This window comes from Rhopalosiphum padi, chromosome 2 (assembly GCF_020882245.1).
Source record: "Rhopalosiphum padi isolate XX-2018 chromosome 2, ASM2088224v1, whole genome shotgun sequence".
Taxonomy (NCBI): domain Eukaryota; kingdom Metazoa; phylum Arthropoda; class Insecta; order Hemiptera; family Aphididae; genus Rhopalosiphum; species Rhopalosiphum padi.
In genome coordinates, this window is record NC_083598.1 from 78718897 (window position 1) to 78736256 (window position 17360).

The 17360-nt window shown below is 27.3% G+C and overlaps 3 protein-coding genes across 8 annotated transcripts in view; 1 reads left to right on the forward strand and 2 right to left on the reverse strand.

The window, feature by feature from the left end:
- Positions 1 to 1366: 1366 nt before the first annotated feature.
- On the reverse strand, positions 1367 to 5602 carry LOC132919896 (mannose-1-phosphate guanyltransferase beta). The gene is made up of 3 exons (XM_060981810.1): positions 4203 to 5602; positions 3266 to 3806; positions 1367 to 3179 (listed from the first exon to the last, which is right to left on the reverse strand). Exons 1-3 carry the CDS (start codon positions 4374 to 4376, stop codon positions 2779 to 2781), a joined length of 1116 nt encoding a protein of 371 aa, XP_060837793.1. The 5' UTR covers positions 4377 to 5602; the 3' UTR covers positions 1367 to 2778.
- A 1002-nt stretch (positions 5603 to 6604) lies between these two features.
- Positions 6605 to 10707, reverse strand: LOC132919897 (venom protease-like). Of its 2 annotated transcripts, XM_060981812.1 has the most exons (9): positions 10324 to 10707; positions 10024 to 10136; positions 9763 to 9839; positions 8827 to 9090; positions 8621 to 8768; positions 8346 to 8512; positions 8091 to 8204; positions 7753 to 7904; positions 6605 to 7020 (listed from the first exon to the last, which is right to left on the reverse strand). In XM_060981812.1, the coding sequence occupies exons 3-9, from the start codon at positions 9830 to 9832 to the stop codon at positions 6856 to 6858; spliced, it is 1080 nt and encodes a 359-aa protein (XP_060837795.1). In that variant the 5' UTR covers positions 9833 to 9839; positions 10024 to 10136; positions 10324 to 10707; the 3' UTR covers positions 6605 to 6855. The 2 variants fall into 2 exon arrangements, with proteins under 2 accessions (XP_060837795.1, XP_060837794.1); XM_060981811.1 differs by lacking the exon at positions 10024 to 10136.
- Positions 10708 to 16955: 6248 nt separating this feature from the next.
- The window catches only part of LOC132921344 (tachykinin-like peptides receptor 99D), a 218958-nt gene continuing 218553 nt past the window's right edge, over positions 16956 to 17360 (forward strand). For all 5 annotated transcript variants that reach the window (XM_060984323.1, XM_060984322.1, XM_060984324.1 and 2 more), the window contains exon 1: positions 16956 to 17353. The gene's annotated coding sequence lies outside the window, so the exon portion shown is untranslated. The remainder of the gene's footprint in view (positions 17354 to 17360) is intronic.

Here is a 17360-nt window from a genome sequence, read left to right on the forward strand (position 1 = left end):
CAATTTCCGATTTAGGTATCTACTATGAGACAATTAGGTATAAATTACAAAGCTACAAGAATATATAACCATATAGATTTTAGGAAATCCGAATCGTCTACGCGAAATTGCGAAGTGTGAAAACAGTTTGACGATATAGACTAGAAAATTTGCCATTTTAACACCAATAATTAATTTGTGAAAACATATAATAATAGTATTTACATTTTTTTATTTTCCATGTCTATAAAATGACTTTTTTCCTTTTTTATTAGTTAGGTACCAATTTATTTCAGAATCAAAACCCAATACTGAGAATCAATACTGATTTATCGTGGAACGTGTGAATAGATTCATGGTATATGTACATAACGTATTTAAATAACTTAAAATTAGTAAATATCTTGAAAAATTAACACATCGGTTAATAGTTATTTAATCATCCACCATCATACACAAAATAGATAAAGTCGATTAATAGATTTAAATATTTAATCTATTATGTGATCATATTTTATATAAATGGTTAAAAATTATTTATACATTATAACCGTCGGTGGTAGATATCGCGTCAGTATCGATTATTATAGACAATTTTAAATATTTTGAAATACTTAAAATATTTATGTTATACAAATAATATATTTTTTAAATATTTTGGGCTTATATCATATAGGTAAAATTTTTTCAGCAGATAGTGACATAATTAATATATTATATAGGTAGGTATCTACTATCTATAGGTACATTCTACAGTGTAGAATCTACACAATAAATGGGATAGTATAGTAGGTATACGGCATGATATTTGTTGTATAGGTAGTATCAAAATGCCCCTTAAAATAGTATAATATATAAGGTTTGTGTAAAAAAAATAGGAAACCTATAGAATTAGATAGTTAATTATAAAAAGCTTAAATTAATAGCATCAGAAAATTAAAAAAAAAAAATCGTAATTTAATCATTTGCAGACCATTACATTACTTCAATAATCAAATTCATAACTTTTTACATTTGTAGGTATTGCCTAATATTATACAATAAACGTTATACAGTTAATATGTATAATATAGGTTAGTCAACATTCTAATTAAAATTCATTTTTTTATAAGTCACAAAACTGCACTTGTTGATATGTTTAAAATACTATTTTTAATGGTTGTCAATAGTTTAACATATCACTGAGATCAACTTTTTTAAATTTAAAAGTACTTAAGATTTACATTCAATTTCCTACATCCTATACATAACGCTATAATGGTATTTGATTTAGAAATTGATAAGTTTTTTTTATGAATCTATATATATTTAAAGAAACAGAAAAACATGTAACTGCAAAACCAAATTACTCGTTGTATTATTCAGGAACTAAAATAAAACATAAGCATGCAAATATAAATAGCTTTATTTAACAGAATAGTACAGAAATTTTAATATAATATTTTCAGTTTTTAAAGCCATTAATAAACAAAAAAAAAAAAATGTTTACCTTCAAAATATAACTTATTGTATACAAAATAACTTGTATTTTTACTTCTAAAACAAAATATTGGACTTAGAGTTACTTATAGTAAGTGTTTTTGAAATATATTTTGCAATTATGAATTACAAATGTATATAAAAATAAACAATAAAAAAAGTTTAAATAAATTATATTTTTGGAATTAATCTTATATAAAATGGTAATAAAAATGCATTGACAAATTTGTTTTTCTTTATTGCACTTTTATCCTTAGTAAATATTTATTGAGTCTCATGAATGATTATAAATAAGTGATTGATTACCATAAATACATTAACTAATTGTACAATTGAATACATGTAACAACCATAATAAGAAAATAAATGATTTGTGAAATGTATTATTGATCAAATACACATTTTTATTAGGAGATAGGTAACTCAATAGTGTTTTTTACCTATTTATTTTTATGTGTACCTATTAAATATATAATATATAATAAAATATAATAGTTATCATTTACTTATTAATTGTTTTTTCAAATGTAATAGGTTTTTCAAAGTATTATGTGAGTCTTGTTATGTTTATCCAAATAACCTAACAATACTTAGATTATTGATAACTATTGAAATTAAAATAATTTAACATATAACCATACAGCCTTAATCTTTATCACTTAAAAATATGTTTTTTATATAAATATTGTTTTTTTTTTTACTAGTATTATTTATACTATTATACACAAAATATAAAGGTGTTGTTTAACTATGAAAAATCATAAATTCAATGCAAACAAAAACGTGAGTACATAATAAAACATTGAACACTTTTAATTTTTAATAGTATAATAATTTAAATGAAGTAATTTTAAGCAAGTGTTTTTTAATTAACTACATTTAAACAAATAATAAAAAAAAAAATTTGTTTATTTTTCAATATAGTGTTGCATGAAGTATGCATATTAACCTAATTATTATGATAGGTTACAAAATAAATAGCTATTTAATATTTCTACATATTTGTTTAATATAATATAATTCTGTGCCCTGGGATCTGAAAGGTCCAATCTTTTTCTTATTTTTTACGACAATTAGGAAATCTAAAGTCAGAACAGTTGTTTTATATCATAATGAATTTAATATAATAATAAGTTTTAATATTTTTTTATTGATCTAGCCTTAGAATAAAATATATCCAAAAATATTAAGACTGACCTATTTTTTTCCCAGATTTAATATTTAATAAATAAATATGAATAATTCCCCAATGTACACAAAAATAAAAAATTAACAATTAATAATATTTAAATATTTAAAAAATAATAATAATAATATTAATCACATAATAATTTGAGGATCAGGTACAGAAGTACTGATTGATTTATGTGGTAAAACCTGTCCACCATTAATGTACAATTCGTCTTTAACAATAACATCTTCTCCAAGCACAGTAGTATTTTCCATACGAACCCAACATCCAACTACTGAACGCCAACCGATTATGCAAGAGTCCAACCACGTATGTGATTTAACTGTGGCCCCTGCTAGTATGGTACACCTTCTTAAGCAAGCACCATCTTCAACAGTAACATTTGGACCAATAGTAACATTTGGACCAATTTTACAACCTTCTCCTATAGTTGCAGTTGGATCAACAAGAACATTGCCAACAACACCATCAGCAGAATACAATAAAGTTGGACTACGCGTCTTTAATGAAGTCAAGTACATGCACATTCCTGAAAATAACAAAGAATTATTAAAGGTATTAATATATTACATACATAGAAGAAATTCATGAAATACATAAAAATTAACAACTAACCAGTTAGGAAATCTTTAGGTTGTCCTACGTCCATCCAGAAACCTTTTAAGTTAAATGCATATAGTTGACCGTCTTGGGCCATAAAGGGAAACACTTCTTTTTCAATGCTTGTTGGCTCCAACTTAATTCTATCCAACACAGATGGGTTTAAAATATAAATGCCTGCATTGATTTTGTTTGAAACAAATTCTTGTGGTTTTTCAATGAAACTTTCTATGCGCCCTGTGTCTTCATCATACATTACAACACCATACTTGGATGGCTCTTCAACCTTAGTCACCACGATCGTACCTTCACAACCATGTGATTTATGGAACGCAATCAGGTCTTTAAATGGATATTCACATATAATATCAGAGTTTAAAACAAAAAATGGCTGGTTTTGTTTGTTGGCCAACAAATGTTTGGCTAGAGCTAAAGGTCCAGCCGTGCCAAGTGGTTCAGATTCATGTGAAAAAACTAGCCGAACACCAAGTTTTTTGGCTTCATCACTCATCTCTTTTTCCATCTGCTCAGCACGGTACGAAACAGCCAATATAACCTAAATTGAATAATCATTATATTAGTATTATCATTTACCATAATTCAAGTATAAAAAAAATAATAGGTATAGGCAAGTAATGAAAGATATTATCTAGCCAATTAGGTATCTTGAAATCAAGTTATATATACAAATATAATAATAAAACTTACTCAAGGGAAAATTGAAATTATAAACATTGGATAACCAAACTATTGGTTTTCAAACAAAAACTACTAAAGTACCTACAAAACTAATAATTTTACTAAATTCACATGTTATTATAAATGTGCACAGGTATATCTTGTCCTGTGCGAGACACAACGGGAGTGTCGACTAACGAGTCATACTGGTCGTAGGGGGTTGATTTGAGGTGCACGAAAACGGGGTAGACTGACGACGCTAGGGGTTGTTTACCTCACGCACGCCGACCGTGACCAGTGCTTCGATCTGATGAAGTATCATCGGCTTGTTGGCAAACTCGACCAGCGGCTTTGGCCGGCTCAACGTGAGCGGTCGGAGACGGGTGCCATAGCCACCGACCAATATCAGCGCTTTGGTTTCGGCCATTTTGGTGTCGACGCCACACATGTCAGTGGGACGACGGACTTAACATGCCCCGAGTGTTGCCGACGGACGTCTCTGCGCCGGTGGTGTCGTTGTCTGCGGTGACTCGTCTCCGGCGTGTGTCTGCGGCTCGAGGCGATGTGCCGACGACGTGTGTCGGTGGTGTATGTTGGCGGTACAGCGGAGACCCGTTAAACGCTGTCGGCGCTCGAACGGTTGTTGGCGACGGACGAGTGGGCAGCGGACGATGTCGTCGAGTGTCGTCTTCGGAAACGCGGACGGTCCATAGTGCGGACAGCGATCGAGACCAACGCGGCGCGCGACACACGGACGATAAACATTAAATACGTGCCACGTCGTATGACGGTGGAAATGAGTCGGTCGGTACGCGGCGGCGACGGCCAGCCACTCAGATCATTTATTCTTTATCGGGTCGAACCGATTGGGAATTGGGAAATGGGATAACGCGAACGCTCTGCGACCACGACGGTTTGCCGCACGCACGCGAAAGCAAACGCACACGCACACACCCACTATATTATTATTATTATTATTACTATTGTCGTGTTGTAGTGCACGCACGTATTACAATATATTTTATAATAATTGAAGATGATCAATTACAATGGTCGTGTTATTAATTATTGTCGTCCCGTCGTGATAAATGGTAATTATTGTCGTAAATAATTGTCACCGTAACGCAGGCGCACTTTTTATGATCGCGGCGAACGACTATACAACGGCGTTGGACACATTATTATTATTATTATTACTATTGTTGTTATTTTTCACGAAATAATTAATAAATACTGTTATCACCGTGTACGTCAGAGATAATATCAGCTTATCAACGCCAAAAATGGTGATTACCCCGACGATAGTGATCGTTACTTCTGATTTTTACCGGTAGATAGCAATCCGCACCGGGTGGCACGTTTTCCACAAAGAATTTTTAAATTTCGTGGTCATTCCGCATTCGTAGTAGTTATTTGCAATGTGCGACAGACCACAGTGGGTGAGTGGGAATGGGAGAGTCAAGACGTAAATACTGACTGTTGTTTTCTCTAAGGTCCGTGTAACTAATCTTTAATTTAGCGTTTTGTATTGTACATAAATAATTATATAGGTATTAGGCATCACCTATTTATAAATAAAAGTCATATTGTGAATATAAAAAATACAAAAAATGTAAAACTTAAAAATTTGGATTTTTTTTGAAAACATTATAGTAATAACTAAATAATTACGCAATCTTTAATAATAACAAGCTTATAATTTAGATCACCAACAAATAATATTATTTTAACTTATCATATTATAAATTAAAAATATATTACGAAAATTAATAATTTGCTACGACAGTTTATTTCATATTACTCGTTTAAAAACAGGTATTTAAATTAAAAAAAAAAATTACCTTTAAAGTTGAATATTTTATATGTTAAGCAATTAATAAAGAATTAAATACTGTATTATTAAAACTATTGATAGTTTTATTTCTTATTGTAGATTTGTAGACATGTAGCTTAGAAATTTGTTGTAATTTTTGTATACTTAATTTTAGTATTTATGTAAATACCTGTTTAAACACTTTAAACAAATATGAAGTAAATTGTTGCAATTAATTGTCGTGAACTTATTAATTGGTTATATTTTTAATTTATACATTTATAATAATATCATAAATTTAAATAATATAGTTTGTATTGTTATTTGTTAATCTAGATAATAAGTTGCTATTAATATAAAGATTGTGTCATTATTTAGTTATACTATATTATATTTTCACAAAAAGATGTTTAAAAAAAAATCCAAATTTTTAAGTTGTACATTTTTGTATATTTAAAATACTAAAACTATAAGTATACCTACCTATACAAAAATTACAACAAATTTTTAAGCTATTTAGCTATAGGTTATATTATACGTACCTACAAATCTACAGTAAACAATAAAAATACTGTCAACATGGTTGAATAATATAATATGCTCGTATAATTCTTTATTAATAAATTACTAAAATATAAAGTTGTCTACTAAAATCTTTTTTTAGTTATTTTAATATGTACCCATCTTTTGTGATAAAAATGTTTAATGCGTTATTTTATTCATTTTTTTTTAGCAATCCGGTTTTTGTAAGGTGCAGAAAGGCCACGAGCCCACGAAACATAAAATACTGTGTATAAATATAAATTAAATTTTCCTAGTTTCTAAAAAAACACTTTAAACCTATAACATTTTAGTAGTTAGTATTCAACTGAATTAAAGATTTATTATTAAACGAATAATAAGAGCAATCGAATAGGTACCAGCTCATAACAGCTTAAAAACAAATGATCAAAAAAATATTTTTTTAATTAGGTACCTCCTACATTTTAAAAGCTTATGAGTAATTGGAGCTACTATTAAATTATTTTGTTAACTCTACATCACGACTTACATGTTTTACGCGTATAGTTACACTATAGAATATGAACATTTAAAAAGTTCAAATTTATAATAGCTAGCTGTTCCTCAGTTTCATTGTAATCCAATCAACAAAATAAGACACTCTTGTGTATACTCCTGGATGACCTGGTTCTCCACATATTTTAGGCCCATAAGATACTATTCCCATCAAATAGTACTGATTTTCTATAGGTAACATCAAAGGTCCACCAGAATCACCCTTAAAAATATGCATAATTTAAATTACAATGCTTTAATAATGCTTTAATTTACATATTATATTCCAGAGGTGGCCACTATAACATTAATTTTAGGAGCCATAAATTTATGAATCTAATTCTAAGCGAACCACATAGATAAGAGATGTTTATAAAATAATTAAAATTTAAAATACAGTAAAATCCCGTTACAACGAACTCCAAGGGACCGATTTTTTTTTTTCGTTATAACGAAAATTTCGAATAAGCTCTTTATAAGCCCTGCTTTTCGGCAGGAGACTTCTATATGACTTTCGTTATAACGGGAATTTACTATGGTTAATAGTTTTATTCTATGCTTGATAGAGGCGTAGCCAGGATTTTCTCATTTGGGGGGGGGGTTTCCAAAATTTGTTGGTAAACTTACCTATATTTATATAAATCTCTAAAAGCTTAGCATTACTCTATGTAGCAGATATTTTTTTACACGAATGTATAAAATATAAATAACTTAAGTATTGACATTATAGGTACTATATTTACTAATATAAAGATTTATAATTTATACTACACCTTTTTAATTAATTAATGTATCAAGTTTTTTAGGGGTTTTCAAAAACTCATGGGGAGGGTTGTGCCCTGATAACCCCCCTTGGCTACGCCCCTGAAGCTTGATGTCAAAAACCGCATGCGACTCGCGAGCCTCGTTGTGGCCATCTCTGTTATAATCGGTATTATTAAAAAAAAAAAATTACTCGACATGCATCTTTTCCCCCCAATGAATGTCCAGCACATAATATAATTCTATCATCGATTACGGTATTATTTTTTTCATATAACTGCTTACATTCCGTAGTATTCGTTATTGGAATCTGAATTTCCATCAAATTTGTATTGCTTGGTTCACCTGAAAAATTATAATGAATGCACTATTATAATTGTATGTTGGTACATGACACATTGACACTACATGTCTTCATGTATACCTATTCTATATACCTACAGTGTAAATTATTTTTCATACAATCAATAATATTATTATTTGTATTCATTATTGTACATAGTGGCTAATATTATATCGTTATATGTTTACTTAAAGATGATGTAGGATCGGTGGAACCCCAACCAGCAACAAATAGCATAGTTGCTGTCAAGTTAATATTTTGCACATCTGAAGTGATTGGCAAACAGATTGGTTGGATCAATTCTGAAAATATATGGGAATATTCTGCACTATTTACATTAAATGATTACAATGATTATACATATGAATAAATGATAAATTAGATTTAAAACAACCACGATGATCATACAAATTATAAAGCTTGATGAAGTTTTTAATACGTACCAGTGTAAACAACACTTTGGTTTAATTTTAGTAATGCTATATCATTGTGAACTCCTTCAGAGTTGTACTTTTCGTGTATTATAACGTGTTCAATTGGAACATCTAATGGAGTTGCGCCGTCATTGACATTTGGATCCAAATTTAATTCACCTAGGCGCGCCGTGGTCCTTAAAATTAATATATTATTATGAAAATATTAAGAAATAATATTTTTTAATAGTTTTATATAATCATATTTATGGTTCATTAAAAAATCACTAATATGGTTTACTAACAGTCTTATATTATCACGATTTTTTACGCATTGTGCAGATGTTAATACGTATGAATCTGTAATTAGTGTTCCACTACATAACCATTGTAGAGTATTATTTTTTATATTATAATTTATGTAACCAAGAGCTACCATCCAAGGCCAAGCACCTAATCAAAATTAAAATATTAACATAAAATGTTTAGTTTTCTTCAAGTTCTAACCTACCTAATTCAGATTGATCCCCTCCAATCATTCGAAAACTTGCAACCTTCCTTTGTCCACATGTGGTTGGTGATGGTAATTTATCCTCTGGAATTAAGCTATCCAATGGACAACAAACTTTTGAACTTATACCTTCAAAACCACAAATTGATTTCTGAAGAAAGATTATATTAGATTCATTGATGGAGCTTTGCAGAAGCAATCGTAACTTTTGACAATTTCTAATATCAATACAAACGCCATTTTCATAATTTGGTGTACGGCATACTGTTAGAAATAATAATAATAAAAACAAAAATTGTATTAATATTTGGTGTCAAAACAGAGTAAAAAAAATTAAAAAAAATCAATAAATATTTGAATTCATTTTTTTATTATTTAATTAAGTACTTAATACTTGTAAATTATTTCCTATTTAATATAATATATTATTATAAAATGATAAATTTCTAAATTTAAATCAGATAAAAAAATAACACGTAAATTATTTACCTTGACCATTGATTAAAATAACATTATAGATAGAATCTAGCTGATAGATATTACGATGTATGGGAGTGTACATGCGGGAATAATCATATAAATAATAATACCTATATATAGTTCTAATTTTTATAATATAATGTGAGCTAGACAGCCGCAGTAATACACACAATTAAGTTTTTGAAAGTCTTCATCTCTCATCAATACCGCAAGACTTTTAACCTTTTGCAGTTGTTTGTAGGCAATTAATTTTATTTTTAGTAATTACTATAGGTATTGAATTTATTACAATATAAATTAAATTACCTAGCTTGATGTATAAACATAATATTTACAGGTATCATAGCGTTACTTAGTTTAACATTAAGTCAATGTATTAAAAAATATTTTATTTTTTATAATATATTAATTAAGTTAATTATTTTTATAAAATGTATACCATCAAATATAACTCACCAATGTCGGATTGAGCAATTGCCATACCCACCAGGAGTATCATAAAAATGCAATAGTCTTCTAATCTCATAGTAAAACTGAAAAAAGCAAATAATTATATTTAAAATTATATTAACAGAAAATCGAATTGAAAGAACTTAAAATATAGCAAATTCATAATGTGGAAAATTTTAAAATTAAATTTTAAACTATTCCATGTTATCATATTTTTTTTTTGCATTTGTATTCAATAGATTAAGTAGAAAGTAAAAATTTAACTACCTTTTTAAGTATGCAATCTCTATTATACGTGTATTGATATAGTTGGTAGACGGTAGTAGATACTTAACAAATAACAATATAAATTTATGTCCGAGACTTGAATACCATAATACCTGTCCGGTATATTATTTTATTATAGATTTAGTTAAGTATTAAGTTAGGTGTGATAGTTTTCTGAGTTATTTATAATAGATATCTATTAACTTAATTACTGTTACAATTATTTAATAATAATTAATAAGCAATACGAGGGTTCTTATACTTATTAGATAAATAAATAATATAATATTTATCAATTACCTGCAAAACTATATAGAAATTGTTATATAAGGTATTTTTTTTTTTTTTTGCTGATTTATGATAGTGGATATTACTTAGAGTTGGTTATTGCTTTTTCTATAGCTTATTCGCAAGAGGACGAAAATAAACATCACTGAATAGATCACACGATTCATACAAAAACACGCCGTATTTCGAGTAAACGTGTTAGTATTTAAAATTAAACACTATTTCATGTAAGAATTTTTAAATTAGTACGCACGATTACAATAAATACATAACTATTATTAAGTGACCTAATCTGTAGGTTAACTATAAAGGTAATAAAATATAATATCTATCTAAATAGTACTATGAAAACTATTTGTTGCGCAGTCAACGGAAACTAACGTACTGTTTGTAGGTACATCGGATTTCTCACAACATCAGTAGATCATGTATGTTTTTTTATATTTGAGCGCACATCGACCTGTGAATCAATGGAAATTCCCAATGACGTAGTCCACCATTTCCGACGCAGCGTTATTTCCACATACCGCAGAACACGTCTCGTCGATTACGAACTTCTGTTGAGTATTCCGGTGTAAGTTTTGGAACATTGGTTGTGAGACGGAATTATTACTGTTATCAATATTTCAAAAATGAAAAGTAATCGAACAATAAGTCCGAACTCATTTATTTAGGTATTATCAGACAAAAGTTCTAGTATACAAATTATTCAATTCACGAAATTAATAATTAAAATATATATTTAAGTTTTCTTGTCCATTAATATTATATTTTATAAATCTTTGTAACTACAGTTTACAAATTTTATCGTTTAATGTATAAATTTAAAAAATATAAAAAGTTGTAACATAAAATTTGAAAATAACAATAACAAAAAAAAAAAATACATTGGTTGGTTTATCAATTCTGTATTCATCACGTGTTTATCTATATTTCTACAGCAAGTTTATCTACAGTTAAATTAAATATCTATAGGTCACGTTTAACGGTTTAAGTATAAATAATATAGGATTTCCAGAAAGTAGCGTGTACCGGTTTACTTCAAACCTTTTTTTTATACGAATTTTGCCTAAAATGTTTAGAGCTAAATGTGACAGTAGTCTTTAACCAAATTTACCATCATTAGCCCTCAACTTAATATGTATACCGTCATACCGATTGCCCTCACGTTTTAAATACACCATTACAATACCAACTCGTAAAATAGAAGAGGTAAATATTTTAATAAGTAATAATAAAAATACATATATATGATAAAAGAATAAATATTATATTATATGTGGGGGGGGGATATTACAATTATTTTCTTAAAATTAAATTTGTATTTTCACCTTTTTGTTTTACTCAAAAAAAATATGCATGCATTTTTTTTCAAATCAGATTATGTCCGTGATTTATGGATTCCATAGTGCTATAAATATATCTTGTGTAGTAGGTACGTTGCATTACATTGCTTGGCGCTGAAATGCAACCAAATATACAATGTTTCTACCGCAAGTATTATTGTACGAAAAAAATACATTACTAAAGATTAATTTCGCATTATTTCGTTTCTTTGAAATATACATTTATGAATATATAATTATTACTTTGGTAAGGGTTCAATATTTCATACAAAATTTAAGTTAAAGTTTTATAAAACTAACGTATGCTTTATTTTTATCATGTATATCAATATAAAATATATCTTAACGTAGTCTACCCTTGACTAAGCTGTACTATGGATTTTGTTTCATGGTTTTCCATAGAGTTTTAAAACTAATTTTGGATACCTAGTATTTTTGAAAATATCACTATAATTTATTTTCGTTTATCATTATTTATTTTATTTTATAAATTGCTAAACATAGACTGCTAGACGCTTATTAAGTGAATATTTTTAGTATAAATCTCTAATTCCAATATAAATAAAGTAAATATATTTATATATTTATTATTTACAAAATGTCAAAATCAAAAATATACTAAAATGACATTCATAAGCGTGCACAGAACTGAATTAAACGTGATTATTATAACTTATAAATATTCACTTTTATGTATACCGGTAGTTATTAATTATTCATACATATACATGGAAAATTAATTGGTGTAAGTGTAACAAACTAACAACGTTAACTCGTCCCACGTATATAAATGGCCTAATCAGGTTCTAAGAATCGCTCGATAATAATGCCTTTATTATCACTTTAAATTGATGAATTCGGTTTACATATAGTATATTATATTATAATATAATATCGTTACTTTTTGAAAATTAAAATTAAGATAAAAATTCCCGCGCAACAAGTAGTATACCAATCGCACAACTAGTGCTGAGTGATAACTATCTAGATAAATAATTAAATTAGTATTTAATTGGTATCTAGGATTTAAATTATGAAAATCTACATGAATATATATAGATAAATCTTGTAGTGTAATTCACGTAGGGATTGATCTGGTGATCTACCGAGTAGGGCCACTCAAAATAATGGCCAGTTTTGAGTGTTTGGTCGTTTTTTTTTTATTTTGTGATAAATTAGTACAAAAATTAGTAGAAAATATAATTGATTTGAATTATTTAAACCGTACAGTTACTATAGCTATAATAAAATGTTAGAAATTCTAAAACTCGGTAAGCTGATATCTTGCCAATCTGGCACGTATATTTTTTTCAATAATCGTATACTAATTTAGTTATTTTACATCAAATGTTAACAAATAGGCACTAGCTATATAGTATAAAAGATTACAAAATAATAATACGATTTTCCAGGCTGTTTCCTCGTGATAATTTTATTCTATGTTAGCTGTTAACAACATTTTTAGATTTTAATTCGATAAGGACAGTCGATAAAGTACCCGTCCATCCATCATAGCCGTATATCAATTTACGTTATAACACTGTGTACACCGTTCCGTCTATTTGGTAAATAATGTGGGAAATATCAAAAATAGTTCTCACGCGGCTACCTTGTCAAGCATTAGTAAAAATTAACTACTTTTTGTAAGATAAAAATTGAATTATCTATGTTCATATTAATATAAATATTTATTTAACTATTAATCTAATATCTATATCGTTATTATTTTTACTATCTGAACTCAGCACTGCGCACAATACATTTTGATATCTAATAAAATAAAAATAAATGGTGGATAATCAATACATTTAGTATGGTTTAACTTGAACGAAGCTTAGAACACGGTAAGTGATATCTTAAGTTAATTAAAAAGATAATCGTATATGTTCAGTATACAATATTTAAACTTACATTTATATTAATACATATTAGTTTAAGAGCTTTGCTAGTGACTGAAGAGGTGGATGACGTGACGGCGCTATCTTCTATACTACCATAAACTCGCTGTCTTTCCACTAGATCGTGTAGTGTGTAGTACGGACGACTGTCCGATAACATGCCGTCGTGATCAGTATTTATACGAATACCGAATAATATTATTGATTATAAATAATTGTATTCATAATATTTACCACAATGTTATAATAATACATCCGATCGAATAGACTATATTACGTATATTAAGAGTGTCTTAATACATTACCTACTAATAAATAATTATAAAATAATTTTTATATGTGTTTAATGTCTACATGAAATAAAATATAATGATCATTAAGAATTTAAGTGGATAGAAAAAGTGATTTGGTTTTAAATTTATAATACTGATAAATTATGATTGTTGAGGTTTACAATAGTATTATAATTTATATTCGCAATAATAGTTCCAGAAAAAAAAGTATTAACTTATTTTTTTTTATGTTTTCAAATTAAGTTTTCATAATATTCTATTATGTTTATATCATAATATACTTCTGTTTGTCGGCAAATAGTTATACACAATTTAAAATAAAATAACTAGGTACATAAGTATACGACAAATATTAACCGACGTTAGACTACTATAATATTAATATGTACAAATAAGTAATAATACTATGAATAAGTAGTATAAATTTATCATTTATTTATTTCATATTAAATTGATAGCCGAAAAATAAAAATAATAATAATTTATTTATTATTATATTTTTATATTTTTTTTTGTTTAATTACTTATTACTTATATTAATTATAACTTATAAGTGAATTTACGTAATAATAATTATTCTTAGCCGAAATAGCATCATATTTTAAGAATGACTGGCCAACCTTATGTAGTTCCCAAACTTTGGATTAAATTAATTCAGAAAATAATTATAATTCGTTTAAAATTACGTTGGGTATAATACAATCCGTTTAATCCAATAATCCTATTTTACTTTGGTTTTTTTTTTTTTTACATTAAAATATTCCATGGCTAATATTGACGACTATAAACATAGGCATAAGTAAGGTTATACTTTTGTATACAGTAATTTTATTATTTGATTGTATTTAGATACATACTATGTATTTTTATTAAACTTTTCCGATGTATAATGTTATAAAAATGAAAGCATAAACAGGTCACAAATACATGCATATTGCATATTATTTTGAAATATTCAGACATGAATAATAGCCAAGACATAAAAATAAATTTTTGTTTACATTTAAAATATTATTTATATAGTTATATTAATAATATTTTAAAGTTTATTAGTAATTATGTTTAAAATAATTTTGTTTTTTGTCATAATAATCAGAATAGATAAAGGGCATTACAAAGTTCAAACTTTACAAAACATTTAGAATAATGTGAAAATAGACTTGTTGGAATTTATTTAAGTCTCCTTTTTTTCTATTCTACGGATAAATTTTGTTTGGCAACTTCACATTTAGCATTATATTTTTTTTAAAACAATTTAAAAACCATTTAACAATGTTTAAATAAACTTATTGTATATTTGGAATTTGTTGGAATATTTGGAGCTTCGCTCAGTCGCTCTTATCTATATTCAGAGAACTTTGTATTTCAAATTTTACATCACTTTAATTTTCAACTTCAAATTAAAAATTTTTCTTTAATTTCAACATCTTCTTCCAATACTTCCAACCTCAATAAATATTGTTGAATGAATTTCGTTAAGTTATAATTTTTTTTTTATATATTATATAAATATGTACCTAATGTCAGTTTTTAAGTAAGCATTATATAAAGTTCAATATGGAATAAGCAAATAGGAGGTCTACAAGAAATTTAAAACATATCCAACAACCAACAAATTTATTTGAAAATTCTTTGAATGTTTTTGAACGGCATGAAAAAAAATATTTTTATTTTGGATAGATTGCCAACAGAATTATAACGTTGGTGGATAATTAATGTTTAATCATATCCTTAGACTTACTTTCGTCAAAATATTAATACAAGATTTTAGCGTATTATAAGTTTTAAGCACTTAGGTGTTTGATAATAATAATATGTAGATAGGTATTTTTAATTTTTATAAGGTATCTTCAAATAAACCACAGAGTGTTTAGGTGAAATGTTAATATGTAACCTGTCATAATAATATATTTATATTCTATGGAATAAGAGAAGTAAAAATTTTAAAACATCAATTTTATAAAATAGATCTTTTAATAATTTTATAATAACTTATAAAACCAAATTTAAATTCACTTGAACTCATATTATAGATAATTGCTGGATCGTAATGAAAAAAAAAAATCATTAAAATTGAAAATTTTAGATATTAACCTTTTAAAAATATTTTTTTAACTCAAAAGTGGCCTAAAAAAATACTTAAAATTCATATTCCCCTGAATTTAATACTGTTTTAAACATATTTTTTAATCGTCTCAAACAACTTATAAAACGTTTAAAAAATGTTTTTTAAAGCATAATAACCTTAGACCAGGAAAATATTTTCAATATTAACATGGTTCAAAAACTATGATTTATTCAACTTTTATACTCTTATAAGAACATAAAATATAACAAGTATAATTTTTCCATCTACAGTGTCTGGTAAGGAACTTATATATACGTCCCTTTCAACTACCACCTATTAACTTAATACAATTTAATATTTTTATTATTTTCATGGGTATAAAAATTAAACAATTTTCAGTTGAAAAAGTTTAAGGTATGATGTAGACCGGTATATATTGTAGTATATTTACATATTAATATATTATCTAGGCGTACTTATAATATGTTATATAACACGCTCATTTGATCGTCACAGTAAATTTTGTTTTTTGTCATAGCTAGCTTTGTTAAGCCAGCGGCGTAAAACATTAAATCCTAGAAGTACGAATCCTGTACGTTTTTTAGCCGAATGTAAAAAAAAAATGTGAGGTCTTTATTCTCAAAAAGACATCCAACCCCCTTCCTCCCCACTGTGTCTACGCGTTTAATTCCTATGATATAGGTAGATATTCTACGTACGTAGAACATATAATAATATAATGTCTACAACATAATTGCTTTTAACTATAGTAATTAAACGTTGACGTTAATTATTTGAACATTACACTATATTATTAATATAATACATTCGTATATATATTGGTTATTCGTACTATACGTGCGATAACGATAATATTCAGATTCGTTTAAACGTCCGTAATCTGTAATAGAGAAAAGAGAGTAAAACAGAAAAAAAAAATAATACGAAATTAGGCCCAGCGCGTAGAGCGCAAAATCTTGCGGAGCGTTCCAGCAACCGTTTTGCTCTAGGTAGCAAAATATGTACAGTGCATCGCGATGTGCCGTTCCGTCACAACGTGAGCGCGATATTATTAATACGACTCGTTCTCGCGAATGCTCAATACGCCACGAAAATAAATCGTAAGATTTTTTTGATTTTTTTTAAAGCCCCCGTAAAGTATAATACTATTCCAAGAATTGTGTGGGTGTTTTTTTAAATTTTAACATTTTAGAAAATTGTAGTCGTCCTATTCTATTTTTACTCCAGTTTTGCTAGTTAATACTACGAGTTACACACGTGTAATAATAAACGAATTATAATTCGAAACATCATTGTATTTCTATATGATTTATTGTTACTCTCAATTCTCTTGAATTTTGACCAGTAACAAACTTAATAATAAATGACGTATTTTATTGGATATGGCATTACTCACGGGACTTGAAGTGCATTAAGGTAAGAA

Excerpts from the sequence above, each read along its gene's own strand:
- LOC132919896 (XM_060981810.1), bottom strand. The coding sequence starts at position 4,376 with ATGTGTGGCGTCGACACCAAAATGGCCGAAACCAAAGCGCTGATATTG. Across the intron at positions 3,807-4,202 it reads TCACGGTCGGCGTGCGTGAG|GTTATATTGGCTGTTTCGTA; the intron begins GTAAACAACCCC and ends TATTCAATTTAG. Across the intron at positions 3,180-3,265 it reads ACCTAAAGATTTCCTAACTG|GAATGTGCATGTACTTGACT; the intron begins GTTAGTTGTTAA and ends TGTTATTTTCAG.
- LOC132919897 (XM_060981811.1), bottom strand. The coding sequence starts at position 9,832 with ATGAGATTAGAAGACTATTGCATTTTTATGATACTCCTGGTGGGTATG. Across the intron at positions 8,769-8,826 it reads AGGGGATCAATCTGAATTAG|GTGCTTGGCCTTGGATGGTA; the intron begins GTAGGTTAGAAC and ends AATTTTGATTAG. Across the intron at positions 7,905-8,090 it reads CGATCCTACATCATCTTTAA|GTGAACCAAGCAATACAAAT; the intron begins GTAAACATATAA and ends ATAATTTTTCAG.